This window comes from Dendropsophus ebraccatus, chromosome 2, assembly GCF_027789765.1.
Source record: "Dendropsophus ebraccatus isolate aDenEbr1 chromosome 2, aDenEbr1.pat, whole genome shotgun sequence".
Classification (NCBI taxonomy): Eukaryota; Metazoa; Chordata; class Amphibia; order Anura; family Hylidae; genus Dendropsophus; species Dendropsophus ebraccatus.
This window is the reverse complement of record NC_091455.1, coordinates 156,829,819-156,852,348: the sequence shown is the minus strand read 5'-3', so window position 1 is coordinate 156,852,348 and position 22,530 is coordinate 156,829,819. Positions and strand designations below refer to the sequence as shown.

At 44.4% G+C, this 22,530-nt stretch overlaps 1 protein-coding gene across 1 annotated transcript in view; it reads right to left on the bottom strand.

Annotated features, from left to right (window-relative positions):
• CTNND2 (catenin delta 2) overlaps window positions 1-22,530 on the bottom strand; it is an 891,951-nt gene that overhangs the window by 153,262 nt on the left and 716,159 nt on the right. Inside the window, exons 11-13 of the mRNA XM_069958560.1 lie at window positions 17,141-17,354; window positions 9,848-10,031; window positions 6,934-7,051 (exon numbers count right to left, since the gene is read on the bottom strand). Coding sequence (XP_069814661.1) covers window positions 6,934-7,051; window positions 9,848-10,031; window positions 17,141-17,354 — 516 coding nt within the window. The remainder of the gene's footprint in view (window positions 1-6,933; window positions 7,052-9,847; window positions 10,032-17,140; window positions 17,355-22,530) is intronic.

Sequence of the window (22,530 nt, the reverse complement as noted above, 5' to 3'; positions counted from 1 at the left end):
TATCCATTTGTGAAGATTGCTGAGACATTCTGTATCTTTCAGTCTTAATGTGCTCAGCTCAGCTAGGTGTGCACGACCTGTGGTTCCAAGGTAAATGCAAAAGTCTGTTTGTTGGTCAGCTCACCTGCTGTGGTATAGCCGTCGGTGCACGGTAAGACCACAGCATACCAGGGTCACAGCATACCAGAGAAAAGAGTCCAGCACCAGGTCGGCATGTACCATTAAAATTCCATACTTTATTAGAAAATCTTCACATAGGACAGTAATAATAAAAGTTTACGCGTTTCAGCGCTTCTCGCGCCTTGTTCACAACTGAAGCATGATACATACAAGCTCATATTGCTATATAAAGGGTAGTGCTATACATCACATGACTAACCCCCAATTAAGAACCATATAACACATGTTAAAAACTTCACAGGCTTGAAAAACAAGTTAACCCTTAAGGAGTAAGTTCAAAGTGGAAGGTGAATATAACCAATTTTTCTCATACACCATATATGTTATTGAAAGCATGGCTAAAAAGTTGCTTACATTAAATATAATATATAGAGCACCAGACAATATATTTATAAACCTTAATATGTCAGGATCAGATCATGTCTAGAATTTAGACCTTCTGGGACTCTCGTTCCTAGTCTAAATATCCAGAAGGATTCTCTATTTAATAGTTTACGTCTCAGAGAGCCTCCTCTTTTTGGTGGACAGATTTTCTCAATGCCCATAACTTTTAGGGACTGTACCTTTCCAGCATGGGTTTCCCTGAAATGTCTGGTTAGGGATGATACATTCACCACCTCATTCCGCACATCTGATATGTGTTTCCTAATTCTCATTTTGAGGCTGGTGGATGTACACCGCACATACTGTACATTGCAGAGTGTACAGGTAGCAACATAAACTACATGGGTTGTATTGCAGTTTATGTAACTTTGGATTTTATATGTATTATTATTAGAACATGATGTTACTTCTTTAGAAATCGCAACATGTGAACATGTTATGCACCGCTGATGTCCGCACTTATATGACCCCTTCACATCTAGCCAGGTTTGTTCCCTGGGTTTCTCTCTAACATAAAGTGAGGGGGATAGAGTCATACCTATAGTAGGGGCTCTGCGAGACACTACTTTGACTCCTCCTTTCGTCATCACCTGCAGTTTGTCATCTTGCCACAACAGTGGTAAATATTTTTTTATTATTTTGCTTATTTTAGAAAATTGTTTACTGTAGGTGGTGACGAAGACTACCTGTTTATTGTCCGATCTGTCCTTAGATTTCTTTTTCCTATTAGACAATTCCTCACTCAGCAGATCTTCTCTACTCACTAATGCTGCCCTCTCTATTGCTGAATCCAAAATTTCTTGCGGAAATTTCCTTTCTTTAAATCTGTCTTTTAATTTATCCAACTCCAATTCATATGTATCTTGCTTGCTACAGTTTCTTTTGAGTCTTAGACACTCCCCATAGGGCATATTCTGGATGACGTGTGGTGGGTGACAAGATGTAGCCATATATATATATATATATATATATATATATATATATATATACATACATTTATTTATTTTTTTATTAACAGTATATTTAATTCCAAAAGCATTGATTCGTTTTAATTAAGCTATTGAACAACTAAAATAGCTTTATTAGAACGAAAATTTGCTTTTTTAATTAAATATTAACTATTACGGGGATCGTCATTATTGCCGGCAATTACTAATTGCTGATAATACTGTTTCCTGTAATACTGCTTCCCTGCTTTCGCAGGGAGCATAAACTTTATTAAAACAGCTAAACAATTGTTTAGCTGTTTTAGTAAAATTAATTTAGATTCAAATATTCGATCACATATTCGATCGAACTCGAATCTTTCGAATAGTGCAGTATTCAATCGAATACTATTCGCTCATCTCCCTTATTGTTAACAAAAGACATACAGACACTGCAAACAATGAAAATAAAAAGGATAAAATAAGTTCTAATACCTGGCACAGGGATGCGTCGTATAGATTCTTCCTTCCCAGTGGATATGGGCTTAGAAAGTGGTGAACCAAACCTATTTGATTGGATCCCCAACTCTGTGACAATCAAATATTGCAAACCTCTCATTTTTATCTAAGGGCTGAATGGGTTGGCCTGAGTGGCGTCACCTGACATCTCTGACTTAGCCCCTCTGGGCAGAGCTTCAGCCACCCCCCTCAGGCCTTAAGGGAACACACCTGGGAATATCAAAAAGATACTTTTCCCGGTGCTATATCGACGGTACAGGCCCCAGCCATTATTATAGTGCTTGAAAAGCACTATATTGTAATCCGTATTCTTCTTCTTCTTCTTCTTCCGTTTCTTCTTCCAGCCATTTTTCTGCGCGTAATACAGCCCGAACCGCTGTGCGCACAGACTCCGTTCAAACTGCGTTTCGAAGCCCTCGGCGGTGTGTGGTGTGCTATCTATTTTTCGTTTCGATCGGATTTGTCGTTTTTAAGAAATTTACGTTTAAAGACCCCACATTTCCCATAGAAAATAATGGCCCATTGCAAATAATGGCCACACTCTAACCGCTAACAGCCAATCACAGCACATATGCCAATAGCTGAAATATAGCAGCCAATAGGAACTCTAAGGTCTCGTCATGCATTGTATCACACCATCCACAGTCACATGTCCACTATTGGCCAATAGAAGATGTAATATATGGAAGGTCCTTAACCATTTTGTCTCCCTGACATGAGTAAGATTGTCATGGTAACCTAGCAATGGTCTTTACCATTATAAGTAGCAGAGGTCAGTCAGTAAAATAGCAGAGCTGAGGCAGCCATGTAGCAGGTACGGGATCCAAGCTGCTCTTAAAGGGACGGTACCCAAGCCGCTCTTAAAGTAACGGTACCCAAGTCGCTCTTAAAGGGACCCAAGCCGCTCTAAATGGGTCCCTTTAAGAGCGAACTAAGTACCTGTAAGAGCGACCCGGGTCCCTTTAAGAGCGACCTGGGTCCCTTGAGGGGGTAAATGGGTCCCTTTAAGAGCGAAATATGTCCCTTTAAGAGCGACCTGGGTCCCTATAAGAGCGAAATATGTCCCTTTCAGAGCGAAATATGTCCCTTTAAGAGCAAAACGGGTCCCTTTAAGACCGACCTGGGTCCATTTAAGAGCGAAATATGTCCCTTTAAGAGCAAAATATGTCCCTTTAAGAGATAAATTGGTCCCTTTAAGAGTGACCTTGGTCACTTTAAGAGCGACCTGGGTCCCTTTAAGAGCGACCTGGGTCCCTTTAAGAGCGACCTGGGTCCCTTGAGGGGGGAAATGGGTCCCTTTAAGAGCGAAATATGTCCCTTTAAGAGCGACCTGGGTCCCTTTAAGAGCGAAATGGGTCCCTTTAAGAGTGATCTAGGTCCCTTTAAAGGAAATTTTTCACTCTTAAAGAGACCCATTTCGCTCTTAAAGAGCGACCTGGGTCTCTTTAAGAGTGAAATATGTCCCTTTAAGAGCAACCTGGGTCCCTTTAAGAGCGACCTGGGTCCCTATAAGAGCGAAATATGTCCCTTTAAGAGCGACCTTGGTCCCTTTAAGAGCGAAATATGTCCCTTTAAGGGCAAAATGGGTCCCTTTAAGAGCGAAATATGTCCCTTTAAGAGCGAACTGGGTCCCTTTAAGAGCAACCTGGGTCCCTTTAAGAGAGAAATATGTCCCTTTAAGAGCAAAAATCGGTCCCTTTAAGAGCGACCTTGGTCCCTTTGAGAGAAATAGGTCCCTTTAAGAGCAAAAATCGGTTCCTTTAAGAGCGACCTTGGTCCCTTTAAGAGCGAAATATGTCCCTTTAAGAGCAAAATATGTCGCTTTAAGAGCAAAATGGGTCCCTTTAAGAGCGACCTTGGTCCCTTTAAGACCGATCTGGGTCCCTTTAAGAGAAAAATGGGTCCCTTTAAGAGCAACCTGGGTCCCTTTAAGAGCAAAATATGTCCCTTTAAGAGCGACCTGGGTCCCTTTAAGAGCGACCTGGGTCCCTTTAAGAGCAAAATGGATCCCTTTAAGAGCGAAATATGTCCCTTTAAGAGCAAAATCGGTCCCTTTAAGAGCGACTTTGGTCCCTTTAAGAGCGAAACATGTCCCTTTAAGATCAAAATGGGTCCCTTTAAGAGCAACCTGGGTCCCTGTAAGAGCAAAATATGTCCCTTTAAGAGCGACCTGAGTCCCTTTAAGAGCGACCTGGGTCCCTTTAAGAGCAAAATGGGTGCCTTTAAGAGCGACCTGGGCCCCTTTAAGAGCGAAATGGGTCCGTTTAAGAGCGACTTGGGTCCCTTTAAGAGCGACCTGGGTCCCTTTAAGAGCGAAAAAGGTCCCTTTAAGAGCTAAATGGGTCCCGTTAAGAGCGACCTGGGTCCCTTTAAGAGTGACCTGGGTCCCTTTAAGAGCGACTTGGGTCTCTTTATGAGCAAAATGATTCCCTTTAAAGAGCGACCTGGGTCCCTTTAAGGGACCCAGGTCGCTCTTAAAGGGATCCAAGTCGCTTTTAAAGGGATCCATGTAGCTCTTAAAGGGATCCATCTAGCTCTTAAAGGGACGGGACCCAAGTCACTCTTAAAGGGACCCAAGTCGCTCTTAAAGGCATGGGACCCAAGTCACTCTTATAGGGACGGGAGCCATGTCGCTCTTAAAGGAATGGGATCCAAGTTTCTCCTAAAGGGAAGTCACTGGTAAAGGGGCGCTCTTTTCAAGCACTATGTATTTTCCTGGAAATGCAAATCTAGTTCATAATTAATATCTCACCGTTCTGATTCCTGGCATACCAAACATGATAAGCAGACATTCAGAAGGTGAGATCCCCCTTATGGCATGATGAGGACAGGTAGACCAGCCATAATTGGCCTTCCTGCGATGTCCTTATCATAACCAACACTATGGTATTGCTTCTGTGGCTCTATGTTTTATTGGTACAAAGTATGAACGATTTCAAAGGCCACTGTGCTTGCATTTCCCCCTACAGACCCACATGAGCCCTAATTTTTTACGACACCAGTTATACTTTGCAAATACAGACTTAGTTTTTCTATAAAATATGCTGAAAAAAACTGAAAAAAATTATACGTGCAGCGAAATTTGAAAAAAGGTGCAATTCCTTTTATTTTGAGAGGTTTTGCCATTTACGCCATTCGCCCTATGGTAAAACTGACATGTTATCTATGTTCCTCAAGTCAGTGCGATTACAACTATATGTAACTTGTATAACTTTTATATTATTTGATGGTTTTTAAAAAATGTAAACCTTTGAAAGAAAACTAAATGTGTTTAAAATTGCTCTATTCCCACCCTTATAACGCTATTATTGTTTGGTCTATGGGGCTGTCTGAGGTGTCATTTTCTTTTGGTACCTTGATTGCGTATATGCTATTTTTTCATCACTTTTTATAATTTTTTTTCTGGATTAAATGTAAACAAAAATGCGCAAATTTGCACTTTGGCGGGATTTTGCACTTACGCCATTTACCGTGCGAGATCAAGAATGTAATCATTTAATAGTTCGGGCGAATACGCACGCAGCAATACCAAATATGTTTATTTTATTTTTTTTCCACATACAGTAATTAGGACTCCTATATACACAGCACTGATCTCCCATTGAGATCAATGCAGTGTATATAATAGAGCAATGAGCCATCAGATCGGTGCTCTATTATAATGGTCTGCTGCAGACCAGCTACATGGATTGTCGAGCCAGAATCAGCGTCATTTTAACGCTGAGCCCTGGCCGGCTCAGTACAATGGATCTCCCCCCTACACATAGCAACCAGGGACCGCGGGCTGCATAGAGGGCTCACGCCGGGAGCCCTCTCTGATCCCCCTTAACAGCCGCATGACGGTTATACCCGTCATGCGTCGTTAAGAGGTTAAAGAGAGTCCACCCCCTGCTGGCATGGAGTCAGTGAGCCTGCATTAGAGGTGCAAACTCAACACTCTCTACTCCACCATCTCCTTTACAGCTCCGTGTTTATTGCCCCTTGCAGAGAGCCTTTTGGTCTTTTACAAAGGGTAAACAGACGGCCTGACTCCAAGCTAATCAATAAGTCCATATGATTAACTTGGATCAGCTATAGGCCTGCTCAATCTATAAAATATCAATTACGATCTATAAAATATTCACTGGATCAATACATATAAAAAACACACCACAAATAAAACCACTTTGAATATTTCTGAATACGGTCAGTGCTGTCCATATTCCTCACACCATCTAATCTGTTTTTTAGTATTTCCCTTCTTTTTATCTTAGGATAGATATATGTTTATTCCAGGCATGTTTAAATTCTGCTATTGTAGATTTAACAACCACATCTGCTGGAAGTTTGTTTCAAGCATCTACTACTCTTTCAGTAAAGTAATATTTTCTCACTTTGCTTCTGGTCTTTCTTCTACTCCCAGCCCTACAGCTACTACTAATACTCCCAGCCCTACTACTACTATTCCTAGCCCTACTGTTACTACTAGTCCCACCACTACTGCATATACTCAAGGCCATTTTTTGCACCGTGTAAGACAGGTGTCTTGGGCACCGATAGCAACACAAGCCCCTCCTTCCCTGGATCTCACTCAACAGAGATGGGAGAAGTAGTTGCGACACTTGGAGAGCCACGAGTGTGAAACCTGTGGCCTTCCAATGTTGCAAAGCTAGGATTCCCATCATGCTTGGACGTGCCTGTGGTGTGAGAGAGGGAGGAAAGAGGGGAGCTTACACCCACTTTCAGACATCCAGGAAAAAAATTCCTATATTTTTCTGAGTGAAATAACTGGAAATATCTCAGCAAGCACACAAGCTATCAACGCAAATTAGGCTTATTTTAAAGGGGCTTTTTATTTTATTTATTTATATTTAGCTACTTAAAGCTAGTTACGCTTTAAGCTAGATGAGTTACTGTAAGAGATTGCACATTGTAAAAAACACACCTTGCTATCGATTTCACTGCTGCCAAGTGCAGACTGGATGACATGAAGTAAAGCATCAGTCAGTCCATCACACTCTCTCATTCTTCTGCGTGCCTCCTCTCCAGCAGAGCTCACATTCCTGCAGATAAAAAAAAAATAAAAAATCAACACATAAAAAACATTGAATTTGTCAGATAAAGAAACACGTAAAGAGTCACTGTCATTTTATTTCCCCGCAGAAATCAATAGTCCAGGCGGTTTTAAGAAACTTTGTAATTGGGTTTATTAGGCAAATATGCCATTATCTGCATTCGAAAAGACTTTTCCCAGGTCCCCCCCTCCCTCCTCTTTTCCATTTACTGCAAAATGTCAGGAAATTGTGACTTGTTGCATCAGACACAACCCTGTCTGTTCTATAGAGAGGGGAGGGGGAGGAGAGGAGGGAGTTAGTTGGCAGCAGAGAACAAAGGATTAAACAACACAGAGGTGGGTGACAGTTATTCATTGGTCAGAGAGGTCAGTGCCGACTATCAAAGGAGATAGACGGGTGATTAACTGTTGATCTCTTTGTTGTCCTGTTTTGATGCCTCATCTCTCTCCACCCTTCCTTTCTCCATAAGCAAGCCATAAAGACAAGGGGGAGAGCTTCAAACTGTTTTTTTCATGATAAAAATGCATTTTTAGCAAATAAATGACAGTCACACTTTAATGCCTCTACATCTGCGCCCCATCCCTCAGGTATACATGAGGGGTGACTGAGACAGACTGGGAGTGACTGGGGCAGACTGGGAGTGATTGGGGCAGGAGGGCACATACCCCTCCTCCTCCTTTCACCCCAACACCTTCCCCTCCCAGCGACACATGGAGGTCCCCGGTCTCTGGAGGAGGCTGCAGGATACGGTGTTATCGTCGCTGAGCTTACTGGAGATGTACAGCGGGATCGGGGGGGGGGGGGGGGGGGGGGGGTTGCGCTACCACATTATTCTGCAATCACTGTGGCCTCCTCCACCGACCGGGGACCTCCAGAATGGCAGTCGGTTACCTATACAACGAGCTGTTAACAATGGAAGGAAAAGAGCAGCATGTCAGGAGAAGGAAGCATGTCAGGAGAAGGAATCGTATGTATTTGCAAAAATATGTACCGTGACCAACAAGTTTATTAGTACCGTGGTACCTCTGTTCTCAAACTGCTTGGAACTGTATTTTCAAGGAAAGTTTGCTTTGGTTCTCAAACTCTTGCTCGGTTCTCAAACATTTTTTGGGCCCCCAGTCTTGAAGTACTCGATATCCGAACGTTTGTGCGAGCGTAGGTGGGTTGTACCTGGTGAGTTTAGCATTGGTGAGGTTTCACATACAATACAGCACTGTATAAGAATGCTGCAGTGTATATACAGCACAGTAGTAGTACAGTCAGTGCCCCACCATCTCCCATCTGTTACAGTGCTGGTACGGGGGAGACTCTATACAGTAAAAGATGAGTGGGGATTAGTGACTACTTTACTAAAATTGCTGGTTTTGTTGAATGTTTCTTGTGTATAATTTACTGTATAGTATAGTGCTGTTCTGTACTGTACTGTAGTGATTAAACTAGGCACTTGTTAATGTAATAAATGAGTAGTGTAGGTAATTATTGGTGGGTGCTGGAACCAATTAAACACATTTACATTATTTCCTATGGGAAGACACCGCTCTGTTCTCAGACTGCTCTGTTCTCAAACTGCCTTCCGGAACCAATTAAGTTCGAGAACCAAGGTACCTCTGTATATTAGTTAAGATGGGAATACTACTTTTAAAGCGTACCTATCATTCTGCGAGAACAGCAGGATACGTTCAAAACTTCTGCAGATACACTGTCTCTTCTGATGTGAGCCAGGGATAGAACTACCAAAATCCTATAGGCTTCATTATAATACACTTACAATGCAATCTATGACGCTTTTGGGAATTCCGTCAATTGCTCTCATCTGGAGAGAAAGTGTATTTGAAGGACTTTTCCAACATATCCTGTTGTGCTTGCAGATACAGTAAATAGGTACGCTTTAAGGCTATGTTCACACTACGTAAAACTACGGCCGTTGTTGCTGATGGCAACAACGGCGGTAGTTTTTATGGTGTGGAACAATACCTTAGTTTCAATGGGATCCCGGCCAGAGTGTACACACATCGTATATGCTCCGGCCGGGATCCCGTGCGGACCCGTAAATAACTGACATGTCAGTTTTCTGCGGCCGCAATTCAATGAATTGTGGCCGTAGGAAACCCTGTCAGTTCACACTGTGAAGCGAGCGGCTCCGGACGCTTGCTCCATAGTGTGCAGGGGGAAGCTCTGATGCGGGCGCACGCTGATGCACCCGCATCAGAGCTCTGTGGCCGGACAGATCATACCGACCTTGATGATCCGGGCAGAAACCGGCTGTTCCGTGACCCGGCCGGGTCACGGAACGGCCGGTTGTTCACAGGGTGTGTGAACATAGCCTAAAACAGGAGAGGGACTGAAAGGAGAAATGCTAAGGTCATAAAAGTTCAGAAACACAAGCCCAACCGCCCCCCCTTCCCCCACCCTTACGTTTTCCTTTGGGGCACTCAAGAGTACCAGCTTTATTCGGACCCATCTGCACCCCCAAATTAAAAAAATGAATATTGCCCTGATCTTCCTAAAATATGTTTCTTCAATAATTACCGGCGTAACTCCCAATAGATAAAGTAACTTTGGGAGGCAAATTGTTTTTATCAGTACAATCAGCCTTAGTGATATGGAGTCTTTGCCATATTTTTTTTCATATTTTCTTAGACATTTCATCTATAATGGGACTGGTATTTAACCGGTTAAACTCATCCACTCTTCTAGATACCTAAAGCTCCCACCCTGCTCAAGCTGTTTTAAAGGAGAGAGAGAGAGAAAACGATTATAGACAAATATAGTAAGATGACTTGCCTTAGGCACCCAGTAGCATTGCGCAGCACCTGTGATGAGTGTAACTGTATTTTATGATCATCCTGTAGTATGGAGTTTTCCCACCCAGAATGTGGGATAATCACTGCATTGGTCAACACTGCTAGGGCATCTTGAATTATTGCCATTTTGAGGGCATCACAAGAAGAAAGATTCCACAACACTCCTACAAATAATTAAAAAAATGACAGTTAATAATCAATACTCAATACAATGATTGAAATAAATGATTACAATACAATGATTGAAATAAAAATTTTTTTTTGTGACAGCCAATTGAGACTATGCATTTTAGAAGAAAAGGAGTATAAGCAAAATATCAATAATCCATCACTCCGGGATATCATCCAGTGTTAACACATAGCTTTTAATTCCATACAAGTTAAAAGATATAGGCTATTTTCACACAACGTCAAAAATAGAGAAAAGGCATAGTCACGGAGGGGCGATCCTTACATCCGGATTCGACTGGGGTCTGCACCGCAATGGCACTGATCCCGGCTAGGCACTCGATTGCTTCCGGCTGCAGCTGCCAAAAGCAATCCAGTGCCTATCTCATTGATCTATGCAGTATAACTATACTGCATAGATCTCAATGAGAGATCAATGTACTTATACTAGAAGTCCCCCAGCGGGACTTCTAGTATAAGTGTAAAAAAAAAATAATAAAAGTTTGAACCACCCCCTTTTCCCATGTTATAAATAAAAATAAATATATAAACATGTTTGGTATCGCCACGTGCGTAATAGCACGAACTATTAATTTATCACATTCATGATCTTGCATGGTAAACGGCGTAAGCGCGAAAAAATCCCGAAGTGCAAAATTGCGCATTTTTTGATGCATCAAATTCTGAAAAATTGTAATAAAAGGCAATCAAAAAGTTGCATATGCACAATCAAGGTACCGATAGAAAGAACACATCATGGAACAAAAAATGACACCATACACAGCCCCATAGACCAAAGGATAAAAGTGCTATAAGCATAGTAATAGAGCGATTAAGGGAAGGCCAGGCAGCTAAATGATGTCCATTATTTTAGACTCAAAATGATGGACATCATTTTAAATAAAGCTGAAAAAACATTGTGTGAACATAGCCATAGGCTACATTTAAATGTTTTGTTTTCTGTCTTTGAAACACTGACGACACACGACATGATGTACAGTGCAGGGGAAATTCCAACTGTGTGTATGCCCCAGTAGAACATATAGACATATTGGGGGACATTTAGTAACTAGTATGCTAACATAAAGTATAATAATAAATAAACTATTGCGGCGATTCCTTATCCTCAAAGGTCATATTTGGCTTCAGTCGGAATAGCATCCCTCTATGCATCAGTACTTCAGGTATGCATCAGTGCTTTTGATGTTCAGCCAGAGCCCCAATATGTAATTGTGAATTAGTTTTACGTTTAGACAAGTATTCCAAATCTCTCTGCAAATCAATCACAGATGGTGTGGCAAAGAATGTCATATACTCCTCAACATTTCTCCTAATTCTGTTGGTTTCTCCCTCAGTAAACAAAAAGGCTTTGTGATTGTGATTGTTTGTGATTCTATTTTTATAAACAACAGCCTCTAGTGTACAAGAAAATACTCCAACAAAAGTCTATTGTGCCAGCTGACCGGTCTGTAGATAGTTAATGTAATAGTAGCAGCACAATGCATCCAAGTCCATGGGTACCAGATAGTTAAAGGACAACTCCAGCCAAAACATTTTTTAATATGTTATTACATTAGGAAAGTTAGACAAATTCCTAATGTACATTAAGGCTGGGTTCACACACAGTATATTTCAGGCAGTATTTGGTCCTCATGTCAGGTCCTTATAGCAACCAAAACCAGGAGTGGATTAAAAACACAGAAAGGCTATGTTCACACAATGGTGAAATTAAGTGGATGGCTGCCATATAACGGTAAATACGGTTCAGGGAAGAAAAAGAGTGCTGCACCTCACACCTATGGCTGATACTAGTACCTCTCGGCTGCATAAAAAACATCAGAATTCTGTATGTGAATTGATCAAGCCACACTGCCCCATGTACCTCGTGCAGGTATCTGATACACATGGGTCCCTACACTAAGTCCACACTGTGCCGGTCAGCGACTACCTCCCCCGCAGGCGTGCACAGTCAGGGAAGGGAGGCCATGGAACGGCCCTGCAACCCCCATGCCACAGGACCAGACCCAAAATTGCCACACCAAAACCCAGGCAGCACCACCGGCGGAGGAAGCTGCCCCCAAACAGCACAAGTCTGGATAAGGTATTGCACTCAGGGCCGTCTTACCCATTGGGCATGGTAGGCAGCTGCCCGGGGGCCCTTGCGTCCTAGGGGGCCCCTGCCCTCTGTGACATACCTGAATTTTTTGCTTTATAAGACGCACCTATAAAGCGAAGATGGCTCCCAAGCAGTGCTGAACACCGCAAGGAAGCCGCCACGCCCGCCCCCTGTATTGCAGCTCACTATGCATATGCACAGTAAGCAGCCCTGAGTGACCCCCTCCGCCCGCCCCTTCTATCGCTTCTCAGCTGAGTCGATCAGAAGCCCAGGAAAAGTGCAATGAGCAGCATTTTCCTGGGCTTCTGATCGGCTCAGCTAAGCGGCGATAGAAGGGGCGGGATGGGCGGTCCAGGAACTCACCCGTCCGCCGGCCCCAGCAGCTCCTCTCCCGGCAGCGAGCTCCCGTCATCCTACGGGCACAGGCAGCGGGGTACAGAGACGCTGCCTGTGTCCTGGATGTGTCGTGCAGCCGGACACTTCTGGCACAGGAAGTCTCTCTGTACCTCGCTGCCTGTGCCGGAGAATGTCGGGAGTGGCGCGCTGACAGGAGAGGAGCTGCTGGGGCCGCCGGACAGGTGAGTAACTGGTTTGTTGTTTTGGGGGGCACTGAATACTATGGGGGCACTGGCTACTATGGGGGGCACTGGCTACTATGCGGGGCACTGGCTACTATGGGAAGCACTGGCTACTATGGGGGGCACTGGCTACTATGGGGGGCACTGGCTACTATGGGGGGATTGGCTACTATGGGGGGCACTATATGGGGTGATTGGCTACTATGGGGGGCACTATATGTGGGCATTGGCTACTATGTGTGGCACTATATGCAAAGATGTGGGGGATTTGATGGTGGCGGTTGGAGGGGGGGGCCCAATTCGTACCTCTGCCCAGGGGCCCAGACTGCTGTTAAGACGGCCCTGATTGCACTCACCATAGCTATCAAAGACAGAATGGGACAGACAGGAGGGATTAAAACCATGAGCACTCAGGTGTCTCATGCTAATTGCGGAGGAGGAGTGCAAAACACGGAGAAAAGAGAGAAACAAAATACGGTTCAGGGAAGAAAGAGTGCTGCACCTCACACCTATGGCTGATACTAGTACCTCTCGGCTGCATAAAAAACATCAGAATTCTGTATGTGAATTGATCAAGCCACCCTGCCCCATGTACCGTGTGAAGGTATCTGATACACATGGGTCCCTACACTAAGTCCACACTGTGCCGGTCAGCGACTACCTCCCCCGCAGGCGTGCACAGTCAGGGAAGGGAGGCCATGGAACGGCCCTGCAAGCCCCATGCCACAGGACCAGACCCAAAATTGCCACACCAAAACCCAGCCAGCACCACCGGCGGAGGAAGCTGCCCTCAAACAGCACAAGTCTGGATAAGGTATTGCACTCACCATAGCTATCAAAGACAGAATGGGACAGACAGGAGGGATTGAAACAATGAGCACTCAGGTGTCTCCTGCTAATTGCGGTCATGTGGGTCTCACCAGGAGGAGTGCAAAACACGGAGAAAAGAGAGAAACAAAATACGGTTCAGGGAAGAAAAAGAGTGCTGCACCTCACACCTATGGCTGATACTAGTACCTCTCTTTTTCTTCCCTGAACTGTATTTTGTTTCTCTCTTTTCTCCGTGTTTTGCACTCCTCCTGGTGAGAGCCACATGACCGTAATTAGCAGGAGACACCTGAGTGCTCATGGTTTTAATCCCTCCTGTCTGTCCCATTCTATCTTTGATAGCCATGGTGAGTGCAATACCTTATCCAGACTTGTGCTGTTTGGGGGCAGCTTCCTCCGCCGGTGGTGCTGGCTGGGTTTTGGTGTGGCATTTTTGGGTCTGATCCTGTGGCATGGGGGTTGCAGGGCCGTTCCATGGCCTCCCTTCCCTGACTGTGCACACCTCCAGGGGTGGTGGTCGCTGACTGGCACAGTGTGGACTTAGTGTAGGGACCCATGTGTATCAGATACCTGCACACGGTACATGGGGCAGTGTGGCTTGATCAATTCACATACAGAATTCTGATGTTCTTTATGCAGCCGAGAGGTACTAGTATCAGCACTAGGTGTGAGGTGCAGCACTCTTTTTCTTCCCTGAACTGTATTTTGTTTCTCTCTTTTCTCCGTGTTTTGCACTCCTCCTGGTGAGACCCACATGACCGCAATTAGCAGGAGACACCTGAGTGCTCATGGTTTTAATCCCTCCTGTCCGTCCTATGCTATCTTTGATAGCCATGGTAAGTGCAATACCTTATCCAGACTTGTGCTGTTTGGGGGCAGCTTCCTCCGCCGGTGGTGCTGGCTGGGTTTTGGTGTGGCATTTTTGGGTCTGGTCCTGTGGCATGGGGGTTGCAGGGCCGTTCCATGGCCTCCCTTTCCTGACTGTGCATGCCTGCGGGGGTGGTGGTCGCTGACTGGAGAAAGTCCACAGTGTGGACTTAGTGTAGGGACCCATGTGTATCAGATACCTTCACGCGGTACATGGGGCAGTGTGGCTTGATCAATTCACATACAGAATTCTGATGTTTTTTATGCAGCCAAGAGGTACTAGTATCAGCCATAGGTGTGAGGTGCAGCACTCTTTTTCTTCCCTGAACCATATAACAGTAAATAACTGCCATTTTTTTAATACAACAGCCGTTGTTTTAAGATAACAGCAAATATTTGCCATTAAATGACGGCCATCCACTCAATTACAACATTATGTGAACAGAGCCTTTTTGTGCTTTCAATCCACTCCTGGTTTTGGTTGCTATGAGAACCTGACATGAGGACCAAATACTGTCTGAAATATACTGTGTGTGAACCCAGCCTAATTATGGGAAATGCACATATAGTGCTACTTCCCTTAATTTAGTAGATCAGGCAGGCTTCAATTTCTCAAAAAAAACATGATCTCACAAATCAGGTGTAGTTCATATGAAGTGTCCAGCAGGAGGCACACTATATGTAGAAGTGTATGTAGTGTATTGTCTATGGAAGACTATGTAGTGTAGTGTTAGTGAAATGATTTGTTACAGTACACTATCCTTTATTGATTTTTATGGAATACTTTGGGGAGCAAGGACCCCCTCTCTCTCCCTGTGCTGCCTATAAAGAGCGCTCACACAGAGAGAGGGAGATGGACGGCACCGAACAGGGAGGGAGAGAGGTGCCCGTGCATCTAACTACCTTCCTTCTCCCTCTCTGCACGGTGCCGTGGGTCAGATACTATTCCCCTATCATCTGCTCATACTATGAGCGCTCCTGATCCGTGCTCAACCTACATGGCACAGGAATGGCATGGCAGTGCAATGAGGGAGGAAAAAAGGTAGTTAGTAATAGGCACCTCTATCCCTCCCTAACCGGTGCCGTGTGGGCTGAGCGCTCATAGTAAGAGCAGATGATGAGGCAGTAGTACAGTGTGTATCTGGCCCATGGCACAGGGCATGGAGGGAAGTAGTTAGATGCACGGGCACCTCTCTGTCTCCCTGCTCGGTGCCGTACAAGTGTCCTTGCTTCCCAAAGTATTCCATAAAAATCAATAAAGGATAGTGTACTGTAACAAATCATTTCACTAACACTATACTACATAGTCTTCCATAGACAATAGAGTGCCATAGACAATACACTACATAGACTTCTACTTATAGTTCGCCCCCTGCTTGACATGTCACGTGAATTAAACTTAATTTGTGACGTCACGGTTTCTTAGAGAATTTGAAGCCTGCCTGATCTACTAAATTAAGGGAAATAGCACAATATGTTAGATGCCACAGTCAGTATTTAAATGGCCTTAGAGAATGTCATTAGTGGTGCAGTGGCAAAGATTGTGGGGACCTGAGAGGGCAGTCAGAGGCCTCTGCTAGCTCTAAGGCTGTCTGACTTATCTATTGATACAGCCTGCCTACAGCAGGTTGCACCAATAGAGTGCTGTAATAGATCGATAATGTACATACATACTCCATTGAACTGTATGCATGATCAAGTCCTAAGGTAGGCTGCAAAAGTGTATAAAAATACTTTTAACTTTTTTTGTTTTGGTATTGGGCGAAGAAGGCTGAGGTATACATTTATTTAACATGTGCTGCAGTTTTATAGATAAAGATTGCACTCAGTTTAAGAAAAGGGGAATAAAAACCCCAGTGTTGATATTTGGTGCCTTATGTGGAGTTACACCAAACTGACTTTCAATGCATATCGTTTAATAAACTGTAAAAAAAACTATACAGAAGTAGACTAATAGTAGACTAGTAGATTTACTAATTAAGAGGAAAATACTTAACCCTATGCCTTTACGTGCATTAAACAACAAATGCCCACATACTTACCTCATCCACTACCCCATCATTTGGTCATTGCTCTTCTTTTTTGACGCTGTGAGTTAGCAGCGAAATCCGCTGCGGATCCAGTACTGTGAATTTGAATGGGTCCCATACAGATAGATAGATCCGCTGCGTGTATGGGACCCGCCCCTTTAACCCTTGCGCCACCGGCCGAAAGCCTGCCCGCCCGCAGCCCACAGGCCCGGCCCCCTGTCCGCCCGCACCACCGGCCACCCGGAGCATACATTACCAGCTTGGTGTCGCGGCTGTGTGAAGCTCCCGGCTCCCTTCACTCCTCTTCAGCCAATCAGGGCACGGCAGCCCTGATTGGCTGAAGAGGAACGAGGGGAGCCGGGAGCCTGAATCAAGCCACGGCATTGATCTGGTAATGTATGCTCGGGGCTGCGGGCGGACGGGGGCTGCGAGCGGGCAGGCTTTCGGCCGGCGGCGCAGAGGTTTAAGGGGCCCGGTCCCATACACGCAGCGGATCCGTATCCGATGTATGGGGCCCATTCAAATTCACAGTACTGGATCCGCAGCGGATTTCGCTGCTAACTCACAGCGTCAAATTCGCTGCGGATCCGGTAGGTGTGAACGTACCCTTAAACTATCCAAGAAATACTTATATTAGACATAATTTAACTGTAGCTCAGCAAATATAAAAAAATTATTTATTATACCTGTTACTAGTTCTCTGATTTCCAAATCTGAGGTCTTTCGAAGTAGTCGTACTAATGCTGGAATACCACCACAATTTTTAAGTGCAATTTTGTTATCATCATTTGCCTTTCCATAAACTAGGTTCCTCAGTGCTCCACAGGCGCTTCGATGAACATCTGTCATCCGATGGTCAAGGAGATCTACTAATAACTGAATTCCTCCTTGTCTTCGTATCTGTAAGGTATATTAAAGTAAAAGCAGACATCATAAAAATGTAGTTATATAGATGCATATGTAATGTAAGTATGTAAATATATAGTAAATACCACTATAACATAAAGACTATTGTGTAGGTGTTAAAACAAATAGAATAACTGTAGGACTGATAAAACATTTATTTAAAGGGAATCTGTCAGCTGAAGTTCATGTTCCAATCTGCTGACACTGTTAGGGCCCAATTACATTACGATTATCGTGCGAAAAATCTTTATATGGTTCAAATTTAAATGATAATTGTTAGATCTGAACCTAAAATTATCGCTAATCGCTCTCTGTAATTCCACATTTGTTCGCTCAAGTTCCGCATTTGTTCACTGATCATTCAGTGTAATTGCACATTGTCCATTGTTTTGCTGGGATGAGAAGGCATAAACGATCATAGAAACGATCGTAATTAACGACCATCGTTCTGTGTAATATGGTGAACGATTTCAGGTTAACAATAAACAATCTCGTTTGCGATCATTTATCGTTAGCCGTTAAAAATTGTTATGTGTAATAGGACCCTTAGAAAGTTGTTAGAACAAGACATTAATTACAACATGGTACTTTTCATATATCCATCTGTGCTTCCGGAACATAGAATAATGCTCTTATTGGCTATGTTCACACGTTTTTTTTCAGCGTTTAAAATAATGTCCGTCATTTTGAGTCTACAATAACGGACATCATTTAGCAGCCTGGCCTTCCCTTAGTGCAATGACGGCTGTTGGTACATTATACTAGTTGGGGGTTACTAACTGCCCTTTGGGTGTGGCTTAATTAAAAAGTCCATTGAATTTAATAGTACAAATGGAGAAAGAACGGTGACAAAAGAAAAACTGTGTGTGAACAACTAAAAACGTCCGCTGTCTGCAAAAAATGTCCGAAAATGATCATGTTCATTATTTTGATGTCAGCGGTAAAAACGTCCATTATTCAATACATTGTGTACATTGGACGTTCGTCTTTCCATTGACTTCAGTGCATTGAAATTGTAGTCAGTTACATTGTGGCAAAAATGGACATTATTTTAAATAGCAAAATCGGCTGTCTTTTCTCTATTTTTGACGTTGTGTGAACATAGCCTTTCGATAGAATGAAGAGTCAAAGAGGCTTTTTCGAGTTCCCGAAGAGCAGCAAGCTGTAACACCTCCTCCCTCCTTCCTCTCATACCTGCTTAGGACTGACCTCCAGGAAGCAATTAAGCAGGGAGGAGGGAGAGAACAGATATTTCAGCTTGGAACTATTCAGGAGCTTGGGAAAGCCTCTTTGTAGCAGAGAACAAAAACATTGCTCTGCTTTATGAAAGCACTGATAGATATATAAGAGGACTTGGGCTGCCAAAATTACCAGTCAGCGGGGCCGCTGGTTCTGCTGTAAACTTGCATCTACCCTCTGCAGTGGCAGAGAGATCAGTGTGTCGCACAAGCACATCTGCTACAACTTGCTCTCTGATGGCTGACGTCATTTCCTGGACGCGTCGGAGAGCATCAGCTTTCTGGAGGACAGAGGAGAATAAATTGCCCCACGCTGCAGCACTGAGTGGCTGCTGCTGACTGAAGTTTCAGTCACAGGTGGGCTGGGCACTGCTTGGTGAAAAGACAGGACCTGTTCTTCCCACCAAGCTACAGTCCGAGCCTGCCATCTCCCCCGCTGTGGTGTGTGAGGAGGCAACCAAGTCTCCCTCTCCCTCACAGTGATTTCATCATGTCCTTCCTGCTCTGCAGTCGGAGGGGTAGGGGAGCACCATGCTGGCTGTAAGGAAAAGAGGACCTGTCAGCACCTGAAATCTAAGGAGCTTAGTTATGAGAAGTAAGGCCCCATTCACACGTCAGTGTCAGTTTTTACTGTCAGGAAATCCTGATCAGGAGGCCTCTAAAGACATCAGGAAAGCATCAGGATTCCCTGACAGTAATCCGTTTTTACCTTCAGAAAACCATCAGGAAAAGCCTTCAGGATTTCATGAAGACAAAAAAAAAAAAAAGTGATTTCAATATGGTCTAGTATGCCAACATACATCACAAGTACCCACACAGCCCCTAGTGTACCCTGCCACTGCGTCCCCCTTATGTACCCTACCACCGTCACCCCTAGTGTACCCTACCACCGTCACCCCTCCTGTACCATACCAATGTCACCCCTCATGTACCATACCGCCGTCTCCCCTTCATGTACAGTACCCCTTCCCCGCTCATGTACTGTATTACTGTCTCTCCCTCTTGCCATGTGTCATCTTCTAATCAGTTACAGAACTACAACTCCCATTTTGTGATGTAGTCCTGCATATTACCGCACACACCATGCTGGGAGATGTAGTTCTACTATGCCACTGCCTCCCCCCTTTTATACGGTGTCATCCTCTAATCTGTTGCAGAACTACAACTCCCATTATTACCTGCCACTAGGACATGATGGGGGTTGTAGTTCTGCAACAGGTTGCAAAACTACAACTCCCATTATAAAAAATGTCAGGACATAATGGGAGTTGTAGTTCTGAAACCTGAATGGTCACGTTGTAAAACTACAACTCCCATCATGGACTGTCAGCAGGACAGGGCCCGAGGCTGGTTCCGGCTGGTGGTGGGGTACACCGCCAGCTCTTTCAGCCTGAAGGTGCCGGTGTAGCGGAGGCAGCAGCAAGTGGTGAGTCCCGGGGGAGGGGGCTTGGGGGGGAACCTGCTACGGTCGCGGGGGGAACCTGCTATGATGGCTTGCGGGCGAGTAGGTGTGGAGGTCGGGATGGCGAACGGGCAGCCAGCAGCGCGGGCTTGCTTGGGGTGTACATCAGGAAAGTGCCCGTGATTTCGGCGCTCCCATAGACTTCTATGGGGGCGTCCGGGCCGGAATTCCGGACAAAAATAGGACATGTCCTATTTTTTCCAGATCTATTTTTCGGAACGGACACCCTTAAGGAGAAATCCAGAAGGGTGTCCGTGACCAATTAAAGTCTTTGGGTCCGGAAATCCGGATGGTTTTTCCGGATGTGTGAAGGGGGCCTTAGAAATTGTATTTGCAAAGTGAAAGTGTGTTATTATATAGTGTGTTCAAGTATGTAATGTACACAGTATGTGTGTGTATAGTGTATGCATGCCTCTAGTATGTTTATGATGTATGCATATATGTATGTAAAGTAAGTGTGTGTGTGTGTATGTGATGTATGTACAGTATAAATGTGTGTGTGTGTGTATATATATATATATATATATATATATATATGTATGAAGAGTATATATGATATATGTATGTACAGTATGTGTGTACAGTATATAGTGTATACATGCCTTTGTAGTATGATTATGATTAGTGATGAGCGAGTACTAAAATGCTCGGGTGCTCGTTACACTCGAGACGAATATCTCCCGATACTCGAGTGCTCGTTTGGAGTAACGAACCCCATTGAAGTCAATGGGAAACTCGAGCATTTTTGCAGGGGACCCAAGTTCGGTAGAGGAAAGGTTGTGTGAAAACCTGTCAACCTCAGAAAATGAGGGAAACAAAACCTGAAATGGACAGGAAACAGCAGGGGCAGCATGTATGAATGCCTCTGAGGCTGCCTAATGGCACCATTATGCCTAATTCTTGTTAACAGCCTGGTTAAAACAAAGGTAGGCATATGAACCACTCAAAAACTCAGCATGACACAGCATGGCAGTGAGAACACAGTAAACCATTAAAACAGAGGTAGCATATGAACCACCCAAAAACTTAGCCTGACACAGCATGGCTGTGGGATCACAGGGAACCATTTAAACAGAGGTAACATATAAACTACCATAAAATTTAGCCTGACAAAGCATTGCAGTGAGAACACAGGGAACCATTTAAACAGAGGTAGCATATGAACCACCCAAAAATTTAGCCTGACACAGCATGGCAGTGAGGAAAGAGTGACCAAGGTAGAAGCTGTAGCCAGTGAGCCTCCCAAAAATTAAACCAGGCACAGCATGGTGGACACGAATAATTAGGCCAGACACAGCATGGCGGAAAAAGAGTTGGCTGTTGGCTGAGAATTGAAAGAGAAGGAGGAGGATATTTATTCACTCTCATCCTGCGTTCCTTGGCAGGAATGAGAGTGGAAAAGTTCTGTTTGTACCTAGGGTCCAGGAGAGTGAACACCCAGTAATCTGTGTTGTCAGAAAAAAATTTCACCCAAGGGTCACGGGAAAGACAGCCTAACATAAAGTCAGCCATGTGCGCCAGGGTCCCAACACGTAAGAACTCCCTCTCCTCAAAAGGCTCAGTTTCCTCCTCCTCCACCAATTCCTCCTCTTCAGGCCATACACGCTCAAGAACTAAGGATTGAGCATGGGTACCCTAATCAGTCGCGGCAGCAGTCTGCTCTTCTTCCTCCTCTTCTTCATCCTCCTCATCCTCTACTCCGTGGGGAGAAACTGACGTCAGGGTGGTCTGGCTATCTAGGGGCGGATGTTCTTCACCCGTCTCCTGAGACGAAGGCAAAGTCTCAGACTTCAGGCTGGGCAGGGAGGTTTAAACCAGACACAGCAGGCTGATGATGGCGACATTGCCGCTCACCATCTGTGTTCACTCCTCAAAGGGGCCCAGTACCCCAGGTTTTCACAGGTCGGGTGAAAACCTGTCAACCTCAGAAAATGATGGAAACACCACAGAAATGGACAGGAAACAGCAGGGGCAGCATGCATGGATGCCTCTGAGGCTGCCTAATCGCACTAATACGCCAAATTATGGGCAACAGTATGGGAGTGATCACACAGCGAAGAATTAAAACAGAGGTAGCATATGAACCACCCCAAAACTTTGCCTGACACAACATAGCAACATCCAAAGAAGGTAGAAGGTACTAGTGAAAGGACGGCAGAGGACACCCGTAAGATGACATGCACAGAAAATATGGTTCGAAATGGACAAGACAAGGATGCTAGATTGGATTTGACTTTGAATTTGACTGTAGCAGTTGGAGTAACATTCCCTGCATAATGTGACTCCCCCCTTCTCCCCCCAACGCTGTTTCGACTTTGAATTTGACTGTAGCAGTTAGGGTAACATTTCCTGCATCATGTGACTCACCAACTCTCCCCCCACCGCTGTTTTGATTTTGAATTTGACTTTGACTGTAGCAGTTGGAGTAACATTCCCTGCATCATGTGACTCACCACCTCTCCCCCCACCG